This window comes from Hemitrygon akajei, unplaced genomic scaffold (genome assembly GCF_048418815.1).
Source record: "Hemitrygon akajei unplaced genomic scaffold, sHemAka1.3 Scf000163, whole genome shotgun sequence".
Taxonomy (NCBI): domain Eukaryota; kingdom Metazoa; phylum Chordata; class Chondrichthyes; order Myliobatiformes; family Dasyatidae; genus Hemitrygon; species Hemitrygon akajei.
This window is the reverse complement of record NW_027332049.1, coordinates 535637-556114: the sequence shown is the minus strand read 5'-3', so window position 1 is coordinate 556114 and position 20478 is coordinate 535637. Positions and strand designations below refer to the sequence as shown.

The window sequence follows — 20478 nt, the reverse complement described above, 5'->3', positions numbered from 1 at the left end:
CATTCTGTATTGGTCCTATATCTACCCTTGACTCTCTTTTACATTTTGTATACTTAAAAAAGCTTTTAGTATCCTCTTGGATATTAGTCCCATGCTTACTCGCATCATTCATCAGTTCCTTCTGAATGACCTTCCTAGATTTCTTCTGCAAGTTTTTAAAAGCCTGCAATCCTCTATCTTCCCATTAGCTCTGGCTTCCTTGTACACCGTCTTTTGCTTTTGCTTTGGCTCTGAATTCACTTGTCAGCCTTGCTCTTTTCAATGTTTTGGGTGATTTTCACTAATTTCAAAGGACTGTGCCTCAGACAGCTGGGCTGTTGCAATGCATCTCTAAAGTCTGACAGCAGAGTAAGGAGTGAATCTTCGATGGAGCAGAGTCAGAAACCAAAGAGTTGCCAGCCTGAGTCAGGGCTTTGGGGCTCCAGAAAGAGATGGGGCCTGGAGTTTACAAGGAGGAGGAAGATGAGGAATCAGACCAACAGGATGTCGTTACAAATGAAAGATCAGAAACATTTGGAAACTGGTTGATCGAAAAAAAAGGTGGTTTATTTCTGCAAAATACTGGTGGAAATCAACAGATCAGGAAGCAAATGTGGAGAGGAATAAATAGACAACATTTAGGCCGAACCCCTTCAGCATGCCTGGACTGTGTACTCCTCTGCTTAGCTGCTGCATGCATTGCAGAGTTCCTCCTGCATTTTATGTGTATGTGTCTACATTTCCAGCAACAGCAGAATCTCTTGTGTTTCATATCTGCATTTTTAAGAATATTCTACTTTGGCATTAAACGCGCAGAAAGTTTGCTGATATTAATTGTATTCATTATGGGGGCTGCTTTCTGTGTTAAAAGAGCTGCTGAGTTTTCTATACACCAAAAAATTGATATGGACATGTAACTGGTGCCTGCAGAAACCTTTAATGGCACCTTGATTACCCAGAAAGCGCTGCGTTTGAAAAATTCGGCATCTTTGACGCCTGCGCTGAAGCCCCGATTGAATGCGCAGGCGTCAAAGATGCCGATGTTCCCGAATGTTGCGCATGCGCAGTTCACAAAAGGCCTCGGAAACTCGGCGCAGGTAAGAACGATTTTCTGGGTCAGCCTTTACAACACCGACTGAGGGACAATTGCAGTGAGTCCAGTCACTCGACCCTCAATCCCGGCACAGTCCTGCTCTCGTCCCTCTTTCTCAGCCCCACGATCCTTATTCGGGCCCCGGGGAGCTTCCGGCTGATGAGGGAATGGGAACCGATGTGTCTCTCAGACAGAGCTGAGCTCCAGCTATCTAAATGTAAGGATTGGGAACTCGGAGATAGGGCACAACAATCTTTTACATCAGCTGTTGAGAAAATCACATTTGTTTTAACTCCAATCCCAAACAGGAGAAAATCTGCAGATGCTGGAAATCCAAGCAACACACACAAACTGCCGGCGGAACTCAGCATTAGTACTCTTTTCCATAGATGCTGCCTGGCCTGCTGAGTTCCTCCAGTATTTTGTCTGTGTTGCTTTGTTCCACCTCCTCCTGGTCTGAACTTTTCTGCCCGTGAGAACATGTTTTGATTCATTCTCTCTGGGAAGGTAATTATATCAAACAGCTTTTTGCCCTGGGCAACGATTAGCTTTCACATCACAAATGTGCCAGATGTCTCCAATGAGACAGACTACTGCCCTTCCCTTCAGATTCATTGGCATTGCCATCAATGAGTTCACCTAGGGGAGGGTTCGGGGAAATATTTATGTACAATACAGAAACTGGTATTATCTGTGTCTATTGTGGAGATGCAAAAGTTGCTGGAGAATTTACAAGTGGGAAAAAGTGGAGTGATACTTGGATATGTGACTTTTTGAAGTGTAATTTAGCAAGAAAACCACATATGGACAAAGTGCAAAAGCTCTGGTGAGAAAATCCTTCATTACCCGTTACAGGCCTGTTACATAGGTTGTGTGAGAGTGCAGGTGAACTTGATCAGACCCAGAGGAGATCAAAGTTCCTATCGACAGTGATTTGCTATCTGTTAAAATGAATACCTCTCTATATAAAATTCACTGTGCACATGTTGACACTGGATTAAAAAAATGCACAATACAGGCTTCATGTGCACACTGGTCATTAGAAATTAGAGGGGACATTGGTGGGAAGATGGGGCGACCTCCATTGTCCCTGTTGCCCTCACCTACAAGATGTGCATCCAGATGCAGCTTGTAACCCTGCACTTAAGGAGTTGGAGCTGGAAATGGATGAATTCCGGATCATCCAAGGAGTTGGAGGAGGTGATAGATATGATATGAAGAGAGGTGAGTTACACCCAAGGTGCAGGACACAGGAAACTGGGTGAGAGTCAGGAAGGGGAATGAGGTTAAACAGCCCTCACAGAGTACTCTTGTGGTCAACCCCACAACAACAGGTAGACCACTTTAGAAACTGGTTGGGGGGGTGGATTACCTGGCAGAGGTCATTCAAGGGGTTGATAGAGGATTTGTTAGTTAGGGGAACAGAACAAGAGGGGACTAATACCTTTGTGGTAAGGCTTACTACAGCTAGTGTCGGGGGAGGGGGGGCTGATGTGGTTAAAATAAGTTGTAAGGGGAATGGGAGCCAGAATGAGAGAACAGATAGTGGAAAGGGTGAATTGAATTGAATTTATTACATACATCCTTCATATACATGAGGAGTAGAAATCTGTTGGTTACGTCTCCATCTAAATGTGCAATGTGTAATTTGTAGTAATTCATAATAAATAGTTTGCACTTAGGACAGTCAATATAACATAGAAATCAATTAATCAGTCTGATGGCCTGGTGGAAGATGATGTCCTAGAGTCAGCTGGTCCTTTTGCTGTGGTACTGTTTCCTGGATGGTAGCAGCAGGAACAGTTTGTGGTTGTGGTGAATTGGGTCCCCAGTATCCTTTGGGCCCTTCTTCCTCAGTACAGCTGTTCACCCTCTCAACAGCAAAGGGATTTACCCTGTCTCCATTCCTTCTGTAATCCACAACCAGCTCTTTAGTTTATATGACATTGAGGGAGGGGTTGTTTTCTTGACACCAGACAGATGTTGTTCAGACCTGTTAATTTGTAACAGCTTCCCAATATTTTTTGCTCTATTATTTACCCTCTCTTTAGCTTTTATGTTGGGTTTGGCTTCTCATTTCAGCGATGGTTGTGTCCTCCTGCCATTCTAATGCTTCACTGGGATGTATCTACCATGCACCTCCCGAATTGTTCCCGGAAACTCCAGCCATTGCTGCTCCATCGACATTCCTACCAGTTTCCCCTTCCAATCAATTTTGTCCAGCTTCTCTGTCATAGAAACCTGGAGAAGTTCAGTGCAGAAACAGACCATTTGTCCATCTAGACAATGCTGAAAACATTTAAGCTGTCTGATGCAATGACCTGCACTGGGATGATAGCACTCCATACCCCTACCATCCAGCTGCCTATCCAAACTTCACTTAAATGGTGAAATCGAGCTCACATGCACCAGTGCTGGCATCTCATTCCACACTCTCACAATCGATTCAGTGAAGAGCTTTCCCACATGTTCCCATTAAATTTTCACCTTCCTCACTTACCCATGACCTCTGGTTGTCATCCCACCCAACCTCAGTGGAAAAAACCTGCTGCATTTACCCTATCTGTACCTTCATAATTTTGCATACTTCCAACAAATCCTCAAAACAATGTATAGTTTCCTTGTTTATGCTTAGAGCCTTGTTTAGGTGCATAAGATGATGAGGGGCATTGATCGTGTGGATAGTCAGAGGCTTTTCCCAGGGCTGAAATGGCTAACAGGAGGGGGCATAGTTTTAAGGCGCTTGGAAATAGATACCGAGGGAAAGTCAGGGGTAAGTTTTTGCATAGAGAGTGGTGTGTGGGTGGAATGCACTGCCAGCAGCGGTGGTCGAGGCAGATACAATAGGGTCTTTAAACAGCCTCTTAGACAGGTACATGGAACTTAGAAAATAGAGGGCTCTGCGCTAGGGAAACTCTAGGCAGTTTCTAGAGTAAGTTGCATGGTTGGCACAACATTGTGGGCTGAATGGTTTGGAATATGCTGTGGATTTCAATGTTTTATGTTGAACAGTGAAATAACTTTGGCTATCCTACAACCCTCTGATAACCACCCTCCCCCCACCCCCCGTTCACTAAGGATGATTTGGTTATCTCTGCTAGGGGCCCGACAATTTCTGCACTTGCCTCCTGTAGGGTCTGAGGGAGCACCATGTCATGTCTTTTTCCACACTCCCATAGACCCTGTGTCCATCTCCTGAGTAAATAGAGATGAAAACATATTTAACATCTCCCCCATCTGCTTTGGTTCCTCACGTGGATTGCCATTCCGGTCTTCCAGAGGATCAACTTTGTGCCTTACAATCCTTTTGCTCTTAATCTATCTCTAGAATCCCTGAGGATTATCCTTCATCTTTTTTGCGACAGCAACCTCATGCCTTCTTTTAGCCATCCTGATTTATATCTTATTTGTTCTCTGGCATTTCTTATCCTCCATAAGTACCTACCTGCCTATCCCTGTTATACAACTCCATTTTGTGCTTCACCAGGGTCTCAATATTTCTTGAAATCCAAGGTTCCCTACAGTTTCTATCTGTATCTTTTATTCTGAGAAGCACATACCCACTTTGCTCTTTCAAAATTTCACTTTGAAGGCCTCCCACTTACCAAGCACACCTTTGCCATAAAGCAGCCTGTCCCAGTCCACAGTTGCCAGATCCTAGTATCTTAATTCCAGGTGTTGATCCATTCCCTGAACACATCCACCTTTCCTATCATGCTCCTTGCATTGAGATATACAGGGTTCAGCATATTCACTGCACCATGCTCAACGTTTTTCATTCCTGACCTTGTCTGAGGTCTGAACAACATCTGTCTCCACAACCTCTCCTCTATCTGTTCTGTCATTCCCCCTGCAACTTTAGTTTACCCTCCCCCATGCCCCACCTCCCACCATGCAGCTCTATCACCCCTTTGGTTTTCATCTCCCAGATCAATAAAAAGGAGGTGCATACAGGCAGATAGGAACAAATGGGCTACTTATGAGATACAGGAAATTCAAGTGAACACTGATGAAAGAAGGCATGAGGTTGCCCCAGCAGACAAGGTGAAGGAGAATCCTCATGGATTCTGCAGATATGTTAAGTGCAAAAAGATTGCAAGGGAAAAAATTAATCCTTTGCAAAATCAGAATGATAATCCGTATGAGGAGACAAAATAGATGGGGGAGATTTTTTCTGCATTCGTATTTACTCAGGAGGTGGACACAGAGTCTATAGAAGTGAGGCAAAGCAGCATCAACTTCATGGAGACTGTACAGATTACAGAGGTGGAGGTGTTTGCCGTCTGAAGGCAAATTGCCATGGATAAATCCCCAGGGCCTGACAAATTGTTCCCTCGGACCCTTTGGAAGACAAGTGCAGAAATTGTCGGGGCCCAAGCACAGATATTTAAATCATCCTTAGTGACAGGTGAGGTACTGGAGGATTGGAGGACAACCAATGTTGTTCCGCTGTTCAAGAAAGGCTCTAAAAATAAACTAAGAAATTGTACATTGGTGTGCTTGACATCAGTAGGGGGAAAGTTATTGGAACTTATGTGCAGGAACCAGATATATAAGTATTTGGATAGATGTGAATTGATTAATGATAGACAACATGGCTTTGTGCTTGGTAGTTCATGGCTCACCAATCTTATAGAGTTTCTCGAGGAAGTTATCAAGAAAGTGGATGAAGGCAAGGCAGTGGATGTTGTCTACATGGACTTCGGCAAGGCACTTGACAATGTCTCATATGGGAGGTTGGTCAAGAAGGTTCAGTACTCAGCATTCAAGATGAGATAGTAAATTGGACGAGACACTGGCTTTGGGAGAAGCCAGAGTGTGGTAGCAGATGGTTGCCTCTCTGACTGGAGGCCTGTGACTAGTTGTGTGTCATAGGGATCAGTGCTTGATCTGTTGTTGTTTGTCATCTATTTCAGTAGTCTGGATGATAGTGTGGTTAACTGGATCAGTAAATTTGTGGATGACACCAAGATTGGGGTGTAGTGGACAGCGAGGAAGACTATCATGGCTTACAGTGCGATCTGGACCAGCTGGAAAAATGGTTTGAGAAATGGAAAATGAAATTTAATGCAGACAAGTGTGAGGTGTTGCACTTTGGTAGGACCTACCAGTGTAGGTCTTATACAGTGACTGGTTGGGCACTGAGGAGTGTTGTAGAGGAAAGGGAACCGGGATGTCTGTAATTCACTGAAAGTGGTATCACAGTTAGATAGAGACGGAAAGAAAGATTTCAGCCCATTGGCCTTCATGAACCAAAGCACTGACAACAGTAGATAGATGAAAGTTGTAAAAGAGGTTCCGAGAGTTCAGAGAAAATTCACAAGGATTTTGCCAGGTCTGGAGGACTTGGGTTATGAGGAAAGATTGAGCAGGTTAGGACTTTATTCCTTGGAATGTAGAAGATTGAGGGGAGATTTGATTGTGATAGAGGGGCATAGATAAAATGCAGGCTGGCTTTAACCACGGAGATGGTGTGGAACTACAACCAGAGGCCATAGGTTAAGGGTGAAAGGTGAAATGTTAAGGGGAACATGAGGGGAAACTTCTTCACACAGATGGTCATCTGGGTGTGGAATGAGCAGCCCACACAAATGGTGAATGCGAGCTGGATTTCAACATTTAAGGAGTTTTGTGTAGGTACCTGAATGGTAGGGGTGTGGGAGTGGGGAGTTTAAATAGTTTAGCACAAGCTAGATAGCCCAAAGGGCCTGTTTCTTTGTTGGTACTTTTCTGCAAGAGCCTTTAACAGCTGTGCGGACCAACCATTCATCTCAGCAAGAGATTTTTATAAGGCATTAAAACTGTGGCACTTTAAGTTAATAATACATATAAGAAAATCCCAGCTGCACGTCAAGAAAGACTATTTGTGTGAGAATTTTTCAGTTACTGTGTGGCGAGGCACCCATGCAGCTCAGCAGGAACAGGGAATAATACCAATGGAGGGAGACAAACTGAGCCAAGGCACAAATTGGAGACCACAGAAATGCCCCATTCCTATAGAAACAAGAAGAGCATCAGGGAATTGATGGTTATTCCAGATACCAGCACTGTGCCCAGTTAGAAGATGATTTCTCTGTCCAACTTGGGTGGAACCTCACTGTAACAGTGTGATGCTGGATCAGACCTTGGCAACTCAAGTAATCTCATCCGAAATGTTGTCCTACACCCAGTGATGGATTTTGTAAATCTTTTTACAGGTTAAAAACGAGAAGGAATTTGTCTCCCGGAAGCTCAGACATGGCACACCAGTTTTGCTGTCTCTGTCTAGATATTTAAGAAGTGAAGCAAGGGATTCAATCGACCATCCTACCTGATCAGACTACGGGGCAGGATTCACTCAGTCATTTGTCCAACTGGCACGCCCGTCATTTTACACAGGGGAGAGCCCATTCTTCTGCTCAGACATTGAGAATGGATTCAGTCAGTCATCTCAACTGAAAGTACATCAGCAAGTTCACACTGGGCAAGGTCATTCACCTGCTTAGTCTGTGTGTAAGAAAGCACTTAGTCTGTCATCCCACCTGTGGACACACCAGTCAGAAGCTGGTCATCTGCTGAATTTCTGGGAAAGGATTCACTCGGTCATCTGACCTGATGGCACACCAGCGAGTTCAGACCGGGGTGCGGCCGTTCACTTGCTCGGACTGTGGGATGAGATTCACTCGGTCATCCACCCTACAGAGTCACCAGCGAGTTCACACTGGGGAGAAGCCATTCACCTGCTCAGTCTGTAGGAAGGGATTCACTCAGTCATCCAGCCTACAGAGTCATCAGCGAGTTCACACTGGGGAGAAGCCATTCACCTGCTCAGACTGTGGGAAGGGATTCACTCGGTCATCTGACCTAATGGCTCACCAGCGAGTTCACACCGGGGAGAGGCCATTCACCTGCTTGGACTGTGGGATGAGGTTCACTTTGTCATCTCACCTACTGACACACCAGCGAGTTCACACTGGGGAGAAGCCGTTCACCTGCTCAGTCTGTGAGAAGAGATTCACTCACTCTTGCACACTACTGATACACCAGCGAGTTCACACCGGGGAGAAGCCGTTCACCTGCTCAGTCTGTGGGAAGGGATTCACTCAGTCAGCCAACCTGCAGAGTCATCAGCGAGTTCACACTGGGGAGAAGCCATTCACCTGCTCAGAATGTGGGAAGGGATTCACTCTGTCATCCCAACTACTGAGTCACCAGCGAATTCACACTGGGGAGAAGCCATTCATCTGCTCAGTTTGTGAGAAGAGATTCACTCACGCTTCCAGCCTACGGAGTCATCAGCTGTTTCATACTGGGGAGAAGCCATTCACCTGCTCAGTCTGTGGGAAGGGATTCACTCGGTCATCTGAACTGAAGGTACATCAGAGAGTTCACACTGGGGAGAGGCCGTTCACCTGCACAGACTGTGGGAAGGGATTCACTTGCTCATCTACGCTGAAGGTGCATCAGCGAGTTCACACTGGGGAGAGGGCGTTCAGCTGCTCAGTCTGTGGGAAGGGATTCATTCAGTCATCCAACCTGCAGATACACCAGCGAGTTCACACTGGGGAGAAGCCGTTCACCTGCTCAGACTGTGGGAAGGGATTCACTCGGTCATTTGAGCTAATGGCTCACCAGCGAGTACACACCGGGGAGCGGCCGTTTACCTGCTCGGACTGTGGGAAGGGATTCACTTTGGCATCGAAACTAGTGAGACACCAGCGAGTTCACACTGGGGAGAAGCCGTTCACCTGCTCAGTCTGTGAGAAGAGATTCACCAACTCTTCCACCCTACAGAGACACCAGCGAGTTCACACTGGGGAGAAGCCTTTCATCTGCTCAGTCTGTGGGAAGGGATTCACTCGGTCATCCCACCTACAGAATCATCAGTGAGTTCACACTGGGGAGAAGCCGTTCACCTGCTCAGAATGTGGGCAGGGATTCACTCAGTCATCCCACCTACAGAGTCATCAGCGAGTTCACACTGGGGAGAAGCCGTTCACCTGCTCAGTCTGTGGGAAGCGATTCATTCAGTCATACACCCTGCAGATACACCAGCGAGTTCACACTGGGGAGAAGCCATTCACCTGCTCAGAATGTGGGCAGGGATTCATTCAGTCATCCCACCTACAGAGACATCAGCGAGTTCACACTGGGGAGAAGCCATTCACCTGCTCAGAATGTGGGAAGAAATTCACTGATTCATCCACCCTACAGAGACACCAGCGAGTTCACACTGGCGAGAAGCCGTTCACCTGCTCAGTCTGTGAGAAGAGATTCACCAACTCTTCCAGCCTACTGACACACCAGCGAGTTCACACTGGGGAGAAGCCTTTCACCTGCTCAGTCTGTGGGAAGGGATTCACTCGGTCATCCCACCTACAGAATCATCAGCGACTTCACACTGGGGAGAAGCCGTTCACCTGCACAGAATGTGGGCAGGGATTCACTCTGTCATCCCAACTACTGACACACCAGCGAGTTCACACTGGGGAGAAGCCATTCACCTGCTCAATCTGTGGGAAGGGATTCACTCAGTCATACACCCTGCAGATACATCAGCGAATTCACACTGGGGAGAAGCCATTCACCTGCTCAGAATGTGGGCAGGGATTCACTCAGTCATCCCACCTACGGAGACATCAGCGAGTTCACACTGGGGAGAAGCCATTCGCCTGCTCAGAATGTGGGAAGAAATTCACGGATTCATCCACCCTACAGAGACACCAGAAAGTTCACACTGGGGAGAAGCCGTTCACCTGCGCAGTCTGTGGGAAGGGATTCACTCAGTCAGCCAACCTGCAGAGTCACCAGCGAGTTCACACTGGGGAGAAGCCATTCACCTGCTCAGAATGTGGGAAGGGATTCACTCTGTCATCCCAACTACAGAGACATCAGCGAGTTCACACTGGAGAGAGGCCATTCACCTGCTCAGAATGTGGGAAGAAATTCACTGATTCATCCACCCTACAGATTCACCAGTCAGTTCACACATTCTGAGCTTTTCACCTGCTCAGAATGTTGGAAAGGATTCATTCAGTCATCCCAACTACTGGCACACCAGTCAGTTCACATTCTTATTAATTCCTTGCTTTTGCTTGCTGAGGACATTCATTTTAAGAGAGAGAGTGATTAAGAAGTCAAATCAGTCTGGCTTGCAGCTTGTTTACATCGCTCACAGCTTGTTTAGATTTAACCGAGGACTCAGACACTCAGAGTCAGGCGGAGATGAAGGAGGAAAAATGGAAGGATCGAAACCAGGGAACTAGTAGCCAAGGGTCACTGCTTAGAGCTTTCCTATGCCCACAAGGGTGGGTTAAGTATCAATTCACCATACATCGAATGTGTGGTTATCACCTCATTTGATCCTTAGGTGTGGATCCGAATTGGCGTATCCTGTGAAGACCACTTATGTGTTAACCCTTGTCTGGGTGTAATGTGATAATTTACTTGAAGATGATACCCCTTGTGACAAGTCACTTTCGGTGATAATTCGTATGTGATTTGAAACGACAACGGATAAAGTCTACAGCGACTGTTCTCTCATTTTACCACAATGGAACCTTTGGAATTCGATGTAATTGCCCTCTCTCGACATTTACCCTGGATTACAAATATTTCTCTTTCATCACCTATTCCGTGGATGAACTGAACTTCCATACTTTACCATCTCAAGACTCTAAGCCTTGTTTCCGTCGAGCTCAATAGTTTGGGAGTTATATTTACACACATATATACACATAACACTGTTAACTTTTATTTATCTTGCTTAATTTACTTTGTTATAAGTAGATACTAATAAAGATAGTGGTTTTAACATCAAAACCAGACTCCAGGAGCAGTCAATTGCTGCTGGTTCATTTCTAAAGCTTTTGTTTCTAGGTTTTTGTTCGTAACAAAATTGGGGCTTGCATCTGGGATATGAACAAATTTGAGGGTGTGTTGATTAATTATTGATTTCATTGGAGAAATCCCTTTTGATTTATTTGTGTGTGCAAAATCAGCAGCAATGGATGTTGTTATATGTCTGGTAGCACCAACCTCTGAGGCATTAGAGGACGTCAGAAGGATCGTGTTGTTGTGTATTGCGAAAAGGTTTAAAATTGCTAAGGTGAAATTGACAATGAGGAAGGCACAGATGCAGAGGATTATAACTGAATGTTATGTATTTGAGGGTGTGTTTAACATGGAGGAGTTGGAGGTGTTTCCTAAAAGTAAACCTAGTGAGCTTGAGCTCCATTACAAGTTAGAAAAGTTAAAGATGGAGGCTGCGGAAAGGCAGAGGCAGTTTGAGGCTAGAGAGGCAGAAAAACAGAGGGAGGACGCAGAAAGACAGAGGGTGTTCGAGCTGGAAAAGATAGAGAGATTGCAGCAAAGGGGTCTAGCGTTAGACTCTGGTGATAAGTCTGTGGGCAGTCGGGAAGTTAAATTGGTACCTCCACTTGACGAGGCAGAGGTTGATAAATACTTTCAGCATTTTGAGAAGGTTGCTCAGAGTTTAAAGTGGCCAAAAAGGGTTGGCCTATTCTCTTACAATGTGTAATTGAGGGGAAGGCTCAGCAAGCCTATTCTGCTTTGACAGTTGATGAAGCAGCTGATTATGACATAGTGAAACAGGCTGTGCTCAAAGCTTACGAGTTGGTCCCAGAATCATACAGGCAAAAGTTTAGAAATTCAAGGAAATCTGTGAACCAGATTTATATGGAATTTGCTTGTGAGAAGTTTGTGTTTTGACTGCTGGTGCACATATAAAAATATAAATGATGATTTTAACAGCTTGAAAGCATTGGTTGTAATTGAAGAATTCAAAAGGTGTGTCCCTGATGACATAAATACGTATTTGGATGAAAAGGATGCTGCTACATTGCAGGAGTCTGCTAGATTAGCAGATGAGTTCGCTTTAACTCATAATGTTAAATTTACCCAGAATAAGAGTTTCCAAAAGAGTAGCAGGGATCACCAGGGTAAACCAGAAATTAAAGCTGGGACTAGTGACAAGAGTAACGATGAAGGGAAGCAGTTGAAGGAGAAATATTCTGGTTTGTCTTGTTACTGTTGTAATAAGCTGCTCATATGATGGCTAACTGTTCTATCCTGAATAAGAAAAACAAAAAGGAGGCAGTCCCAAATGCCTGTATTCAATATATTGAAGCACCTATAAACCCACAGGGTTCTGAACATTCTGTTGAGGCTCAGTTAAGGACTGAGAGGTCTGACCGAGTTAAGAAGGGATTTGATCATTTTATGTTAGATGGGTTTGTATAAGTAAAGGAACGGTCAACCCCAGTACCAGTGAAAATCTTTGAGATACTGGGGCTTCTCAGTCACTTATATTAGACAGCGTTCTAAAGTTTGGTGATGAGACTAACACTGGCGAGGTAAATCTTATTAAGGCATTGGGAGCGGCATTTTATTATAGGCATTGGGGCTTCTGTGCCATTGCACAAGGTAACTTTACAGTCAGGGTTGGTTTCCAGACCTGTTAAGATTGGATTATGCTCCAGTTTACCAGTGGAAGATGTTACTTTGCTGTTAGGGAATGACCTGGCAGATGGTAAAGTAGTTCCTGCAGTGCAGTTGACAACTAAGCCAACCACTGACGACCCAGAGATGGATTTTAACATTTATCCTTCCTGCGCAGTAACTCCAAGTATGGCTAAAAAGTCTGCTGATGCAGACGGTTCTGTGCAGCATGATTCTGATACCCATGATAGCCAAAATCGGGATTCAGGTTATGCTGACTTGTCAGGGACTTTTCTGCCTTCATTGTTTCAACAGGATTCAGGTAGTAAGTCTGATGAGAAAGACTTATCCCTGTCTAGGAAGGAGTTTATAGCAGAATAGAACCGGGACCCTGAGATTGAAGTTTTAAAAGAAACAGCTCTCTCAGATGATGAGATTAAGAAAATGCAAGTCGGGTATTATCTCAAGGATGGAGTGTTAATGAGGAAGTGGAGGCCACCTGCCATACCTGTGAGTGAGGAACGGACAGTTGTTCACCGAGTTGTAGTTCCTAAAGTGTATAGGATAGAAATGTTAACTTTGGCCCACAGTATGCCCTTAGGTGGCCATTTTGGAGTGAATAAAACTAAACAGGATTATGAAGGAATTTTACTGACTAATTTGAGGAAAGATGTTGTGATCTTTTGCAGAGCCTGTCACACTTGTCAAGTTGTGGATAAACCTAATCAGGTCACCCCAGTGGCCCCACTCCGGCCTATACCTGCATTCAGTGAACCCTTTTCCAAAGTTATTGTGGATTGTGTTGGCCCATTGCCAAAGACTAAAGCTGGCCATCGGTATTTGCTATCTATTATGAGTACCTCATCCAGATTCCCAGAGGCAATACCTCTCAGGAATATTAAAGCTCAAACTGTGACGAAGGCTCTTACCAAGTTTTTTACTCTATTTGGTTTGCCTAAAGCAATCCAGTCTGATCAAGGAAGTAATTTTACATCTGGTTTATTCCAGCAGGTGGTTTATGAACTGGGAGCTAAATGAATTACATCATCTGCATACCATCCGGAATCACAAGGGGCTTTAGATAGATTTCATTCTACCCTCAAAACAATGAATAAGACATACTGTGTTGAAAATGGAAAATACTGGGATGAAGGAATATATTTTTTTTGTTCACAGTAAGAGAGTCAGTACAGGAATCACTGGGCTTTAGTCCATTTAAATTTGTATTTGGTCACTGCGTGAGGGGACCTTTGACCTTGTTAAAGGAACAGTGGATTGTTGGGATGTACATGTTAACTTCTTAGACTATGTTTTGAAGTTCAAAAACAAACTACACCAGTCCTGTAGCCTAGCAAGACAGAACTTATAGATTTCTCAAAGCAAAATGAAGTTTTGGTTTGATAAGCAGGCTTGTGAAAGAAAATACCAGGTGGGGGGTAAGGTGCTTGCCTTATTTCCAATGTGGATGAATCCAGTTAAGGCGAAATTCAGTGGACCGTATGAAATAGTCTCTCAAGTTAATGACGTGAATTATGTTACTAAGACACCCGACCGACACAAACCAACACAGGTCGTACACATAAATATGATACAGACTTATTTTGACAAGCAGGCACCATCTATGGGTGTTGTTATCAAAACGTATGAATCTGGCAACCCTGAGAATGAAACAATTGACTCATCTGAGACTTTTCACAAGCTAAATATGGTCCCAGTTAGGCTAATGAACTCAGTTGTTCAAGAAAACATTGATAACAAGTTGGCTCATCTGCAGCCAAAGCAACAACAACAGCAGAAGAAATTAATTCTGAAGTTTAAAGGTTTATTTCCCAATGTTCCCAAGCAAACCACGGTCGCAGTACACGACGTAGATTTCGGACCAGCCAAACTGATTAAACAACACCCATATTGCATGAAGGTAGAAAAGTGTAAATTGGCTGAGCAAGAAATTGAATATATGCTGAACAATGGTATTATTAGGCCTGTGATTATGGACTGTGCCTCTAAGAACCATGTCTGTAAGAGAGAGAGAGAGAGAGAGAGAGAGAGAGAGAGAGAGACGAGCACAAGCGGCTTGTTACAGAGACAGATAGTGCGGAGGGCCTGCATGATGGACAGCTGGTGTTCAGCACAATGGTATTTAAAGGAGTGTTGCTGTTTGTTTTTTAGGACAGGCAGACACACAAAGGCTAGTGGGAAGAGTTGTCACTGAAGTTTTAAATGCCCACGGGGGGGGGGGGGTGAGGATCAGTTAAGAGGAATCAGTCTGTGCCTATTAGTGCATGTAAGAGCGACCCTGTGAAATCTGCTAGAAACCCTTGCCTGGGTTGGTAGATTGTCACTTGAAGATGCTGCTCTTAAGTTGGTCATGTTTGGCTAACTTGGAAGATTTGGAGGACATCGGAAGAGGGTCGATGACACCTGTTTGGATGCCAAATCTCTCACTCACTTCAATCCCGTGAACTGAACTAAATATCCTTACCGCACCAGCGTAAGACTGCATCATTTACCAGCTAAGTTTGGGAAATATATATTTACACCTATATATGCATAACACTGCTAGATTTTGCACTGATTATGGAAAGGTAAATGCAGTAACAAAAACAGATGCATATCCTATCCCTAGGTTGGATGATTACATCAATAAGGCTGGAAAAGCTAAATTTCTTACAAAGATTGATCTGCTGAAAGGGTATAGGTGTGTTCTATTGACGGACAAAGGTAGAGAAATTTCTGTGTTTGTGACACCTTCTGGGTTGTACAAATACAAAGTTTTGCTGTTTGGAATGAAAAATGCTCTAGGAACATTGCAGAGAATGACTGATTCTGTAATTCGAGGGTTGGAACACACAGATACCGATACTGATGACTTAGTCACAGGGAGTGACACTTGGGAAGAGCATATCTCTGCAGTAGAAAAGCTGTTTGACAGGCTTTCCCAGGCCAACCTTACAGTTAACTTACCGAAGAGTGAATTTGGCCATGTCACTGTGACCTATCTTGGCAATGTTGTAGGTCAAGGCAAATTGGTTCCTGTTCAGGCAAAAGTCCAGGCAATTTTCTGAAGTTTCTATTCCGACTGGTAACAAGGTTCTTGGAAGGTTTCTGGGAACAGTTGGATATTATCGTAAGTTCTGTAAGAACTTTGCTTGTATCGCTTTTCCGCTGAGTAATCTCCTGAAGAAGGGCGAAAAGTTTGTTTGGACCGAGCCTTGTCAGAAGATTGATTGAAAATTATTATTTGAGATTAGGCCAATCAGTGTAGTGTCGTCAACAAATTTAATTCACAGATTGGAGCTGTGAGTGGCGACACAAGTCGTGGGTGCACAGAGAGTAAAGGAGGGGGCCAGGGAGCAACCCTGAGGGGTATGTGTGCTGAGGGTCAGAGAGACAGAGGTGAGAGAGTCCACACTTAGCACCTGCTGACGATCTGACAGGAAGAGCGGGATCCAGCTGCACAAGGCAGGGTGAAGGCCAAGGTCTATGAGCTTCTTGTCGACACTTCACGCCTTGGTATGGCTACTGCTCTGCCTATGATTGCAAGGAACTGCAGAGCTTTGGAGAACAGAGAACATCAGAGAAACAAGCATCTCCTCCATTGACTCTTCCTACACTTCCCCTACCTCAGAAAAGCAGGATATGAACTCAAAGATCCTCACAATCTGGACATTCTTGCTGCAAACCTGCTCTCCCTTCAAGGAAGCGATAGAAACACCTTAAAGTGCGTATCACCAGGCTCAAGGTCGGCTTCCTGTCTGTGGTTATAAGCCAAATGAATGATAAAATGGACTCGACCTCACAATGTAACTCGACGTGACCCTGCACCATATGTCTATCTGCACTGCACTTTCTCTGCAGCCATAATGCTTTGTTACAGTTATTGTCTTGTCATATATCAGCTCAATGTATTGATCTGTGTGGATGGTACGTCAGGCAAGATTTTCACTGTAGCTCAGTACATGATGATAATAAACAATAGCCCCATTTTAATTGTGTGGAAATATTAGACAGACTGAGATTCTGCTTTGGAACCACAGAAGGAAATTTAACTGTTGACTTTTCTGAGAAATACCAATAAATAGAATAGGCTTCAATCTCACATTACGGTAACTGGGATCGTGACCGGTGGTGGGTCTCCCATATCAATATCAGAATCAGGTTTAATAGCACCGGCATATGCCAAGAAATTTGTTGTCTCTGCGGCAGCAGTAGAACCTAACTCATAACAATAGATTTTAACAGCTATGAATTACAAAAATATACATATTCTATAGTTAAATTAAATCAGTAGTACAAAATTTAAAAATAATACAAATGTAATAAACTATTTTAATTGTGTGGAACTGTTTGACTGGGTTGTTGCTTTGGAAATTCTGGAGTGAACGGTACATATTTATGAGAAGCTCTGATAAATCAAAAGGCTAAATTCTCACATAAATGGGTCACACATCCAGAAACATCGGCTGCACTTCAGCCAGTAAAGAGTGGAATGAAACATGCTGAAAATATTGCAGAAAAAGAACATTGTCCACACGCAACGAGAGGAAGTGACAGATCTGGATCTCACGTCCTTGTCTGAACGAGGAAAGATGAAGCTACACGTACACATAGAGCAGTGACCCGCAGATGCTGCAGATCTGCAGAGAAACGTGAACAGGAAACGGGATCAGGTGACGGGTGGAGGGTCTCCCATCTGAACCGCTGACTCCGCTCCTCACCCTCACACACTGCCTGACCCATCCGCTGCATTTCCCACATTATTCCATACTTACACCAGATACGTGTTTAGTTTTTCCCTCCATATCTTCCCTGTCCCTTTCCCTCCACCCCCAGGTCACAGAGTCATGGGCTCAATTCCCATCCCAGTACAACACACAATTCAGACCCAAACAGGAAATGTTCAGTGTTCATTTAAATCAATCTATGTTTATAAACACTAATTTCTATTCATATTCCTCCAGCCTCACTGGACAGGAACACTGAAACATCAAATGAGAAACAGCAAGAGGAGGCCATTCAGCCCCTCTAACCATCAACAAGATGGCGGCTGCTCTCCCATCTCACATGTTTCTGCATGATGCTCATTTCCTCGATCCCTTTGGTCTCCACATATCTGCAGGCCTCTGTTTTATGTGAGGACGATCACCGAGTATTCACTATCCTCTGTGGTGGGATTTACAGACATTCCCCACCCTCAGAGTGGAGACATTTCCCCTCATCTCAGTCCGGGGCAGTCCATCCCCTTTTTCAGAGACTGGGATTCCTGGTTCAACTGGTAATGATGTTGTGTATTTCAATGTGTTCACCTCTCAGTCCTCGATTCTCCAAATGAAAGGTTTATCACATTTGATCTTTCTCCATCTGATGACCCACCACTCCAGGGGCCAGTCTGGTGAATCTTCATTGCACTCTCTATAACAAATACTCTCTAACCTCTTTGTTAATCCTCTATGGAATTAATTTCCATCTTCTGTTGCCCCAAACACTCACCTCCCACCCCGTCACTATTTCCACCTTCCCACCTCCCCCTCACCTGGATCCACCTCTCACTCCCCAGCTCTTGCCCCATCCCCACCCCTCACCTCTTTTCTCTGACTATTTCCCGTCCACTCTCAGTCCAGAGGGAGGGTCTCGGCCCAAAATGTTCACGGTCCATTTCCCTCCACAGATGCTGCCCGACCCACTGAGTTCCTCCGGCAGTTTGTTCTTTGGTCTGTATAACCCGTGTTAGTATGGGGAGCGGGATTTTACCCCATATTCCAGGGACAGTCTCAACAAATCCCTAATAATTGTCACTTTGCCCGGATCACTGGCCCCGCTTGCAGGGCAACAGTCTGCCGGTGTTTGCCCTCCAATGTGGTGAATCCCTCTGATCGCTACCACCGTGGGCTCAGACATTTCCACAGATGAGCCCCTCCTGTCCCCACCGGGACAAACATCCTGTCTGCCCCGTCTCTCACCATCTTCATCCTTTCAGTAAAATCATCCTCCTCTCTCCCGGAATCGCTGACGGGCCGAGCGGTCTCCTCCTACCTCTCAGCGATACATCAGACTCCGGCCGCAGGAGACGCTTCACAAATGCCCCAACTTCCCTCGGAGGGAAATGGAAATAAATCAGAAAGCGGACATTTACTTTGGGATTTGTTCCGCCCTGACGGGAGATCGACGCTTGAGCGGGAAACGGTTTCAGCGGGGTAACGCCCACTGGGCTTGTTCGCCTCCGTTACTGGTTGTAACCAGTGATTGACATCGCTTCGTACCAATGGGAGTAGCGTAGGTCCTGAAGCTTTGTTTTTCAGCAGTGGGGGAGGGGTGGTCACGTGATTGGTAGCTCAGCCGTTAAACCGATAAAGCTCGAGCTCTCCAGCGCGTGGGTGACGTAAACACCGCGCACGCCAGGGCAGGTCCCGGTGTGGGGACCTATGTGTGACGTCAGTCGCGTGGATTCACCTATGTGACGTCACCCGTGGGAGAGCGCTCCCATTTAATAAAACACCTGAATGGACGTTTCTGATGATTTCAGTGGGACAACAACATTAATCACGGGTTTCATCACTGAATCCAGTGTTGTCTGATGTAAAGTCCCTGTTATGTGTCCGGCTGTGCCGTGTTGTTGGTGGAGTGGGCAGCGTGGTGTTTGTCTCGATTCGGGTCACAACACCAGAATTGCCAGCGGGGTCCACACACAGTGTATTAGTCAACAGAAAACCTCTCGTCCCTGTAGTCTTTGTCTCCTGGTAAACTCAACATCCTGACAATGTGGACCATAGACACCCCTTCCTCTTTAAAGTCAGTTATTCATTCAGACAGCTGATCGCTGAGAGGAATTATATTTATTGGTCATTAAAGTTCGCCCAGATTCGTTTGGACGGATTTGATGTGGAGTTCGGGGGTGTCGCAGTGAAAAGGCCGGACGGCCGAACTCTCTCCGTTGTCCAAACATCCTTCCAGGTGAGGCGACACTTCACCTGTGAATCTTCCCGGGTCGCCTATTGTGTCCGCTGCTCCCGATGCGGCCGCCTCTACACTGGTGACACCGGCTCCTCCGCAGTTGTGCGGGGTAGGGTTGTTTTTTTGGGGGGGGGCAGATCGATGTTATATCCTTTTGTGCGTGGGGGGTGGGTTTTGGGGGTTGGTGATCGGGATGCCGTTCTTTTTGGAGGGGTGGGAGTTTGATTTTTCTCTCCGAACGACTTTCATGCTCTTTCTTTGTTTTGTGGTTCTCTGGAGAAGAAAATAAAACGCAAGAGTTGTTTATGGATACCTGCTTTGATAATAAACTGACCTTTGAACTATCCGCTCCCAGCGGGACTTCCCGGTGTTCAAACATTTTCATTCCGATTCCCATTCCCATTCCCGTTCCGACGTGTCAAACCATCGCATCCTCTTCTGCCAAGTTAAGGCCACCCTCAAGGTCCAGAATCTGCACCTTATATTCCGTCTGGGTAGCCCTCCCCCCAACCTGATGGCATGAATATCGATTTCTCCTCCCGGTGAACAAATCTCCCTCCCTCCCACTCCCTCTCTTCCTCGCTGACTTTTCACGTCCTCTCACGTGCTTATCACGTCTCTCTAGGTCCACTGCTCCTATTCTCCACTATTTCTCCTATTAGATTCTATTTTCTTCTGCTCTTGAGCTTTCCCATCTACCTGGCTTCACCTATCACCATCCAGCGAACCATTTTCTCGCCCGCCCCGATCTTATTCAGATATTTCCCCCATTCCATCTCAGTCCTGAAAGAGGGTACAACTGGAAACGTCAACTGTCGACTCTTTTCGATAGATGCTGCCGGGCCTGCTGAGTTCCGCCAGCATTTTGTTTGTGTTGCTCTGGATTTCCTGCACCTGCAGACTTTGTCGCGTTTGTGATTTACCACTCCGCTGTCCCTCCCGCCTCCGATTACAGGGGGCTCTGCATGGTCCGCTGGCCACTAGTGGCGATATGCAGGCCTCCGGCCGCGGGTGTC

The 20478-nt window shown here is 45.4% G+C and overlaps 1 protein-coding gene across 1 annotated transcript; it reads left to right on the top strand.

The window, feature by feature from the left end:
• The first annotated feature begins 1024 nt into the window (after positions 1-1024).
• Positions 1025-11267, top strand: LOC140724111 (uncharacterized). Its single transcript, XM_073038594.1, has 2 exons — positions 1025-1076; positions 7270-11267. Exon 2 carries the CDS (start codon positions 7667-7669, stop codon positions 8939-8941), a length of 1275 nt encoding a protein of 424 aa, XP_072894695.1. The 5' UTR covers positions 1025-1076; positions 7270-7666; the 3' UTR covers positions 8942-11267.
• Positions 11268-20478: the final 9211 nt, after the last annotated feature.

Excerpts from the sequence above, each read along its gene's own strand:
- LOC140724111 (XM_073038594.1), top strand. The coding sequence starts at position 7,667 with ATGGCACACCAGCGAGTTCAGACCGGGGTGCGGCCGTTCACTTGCTCG.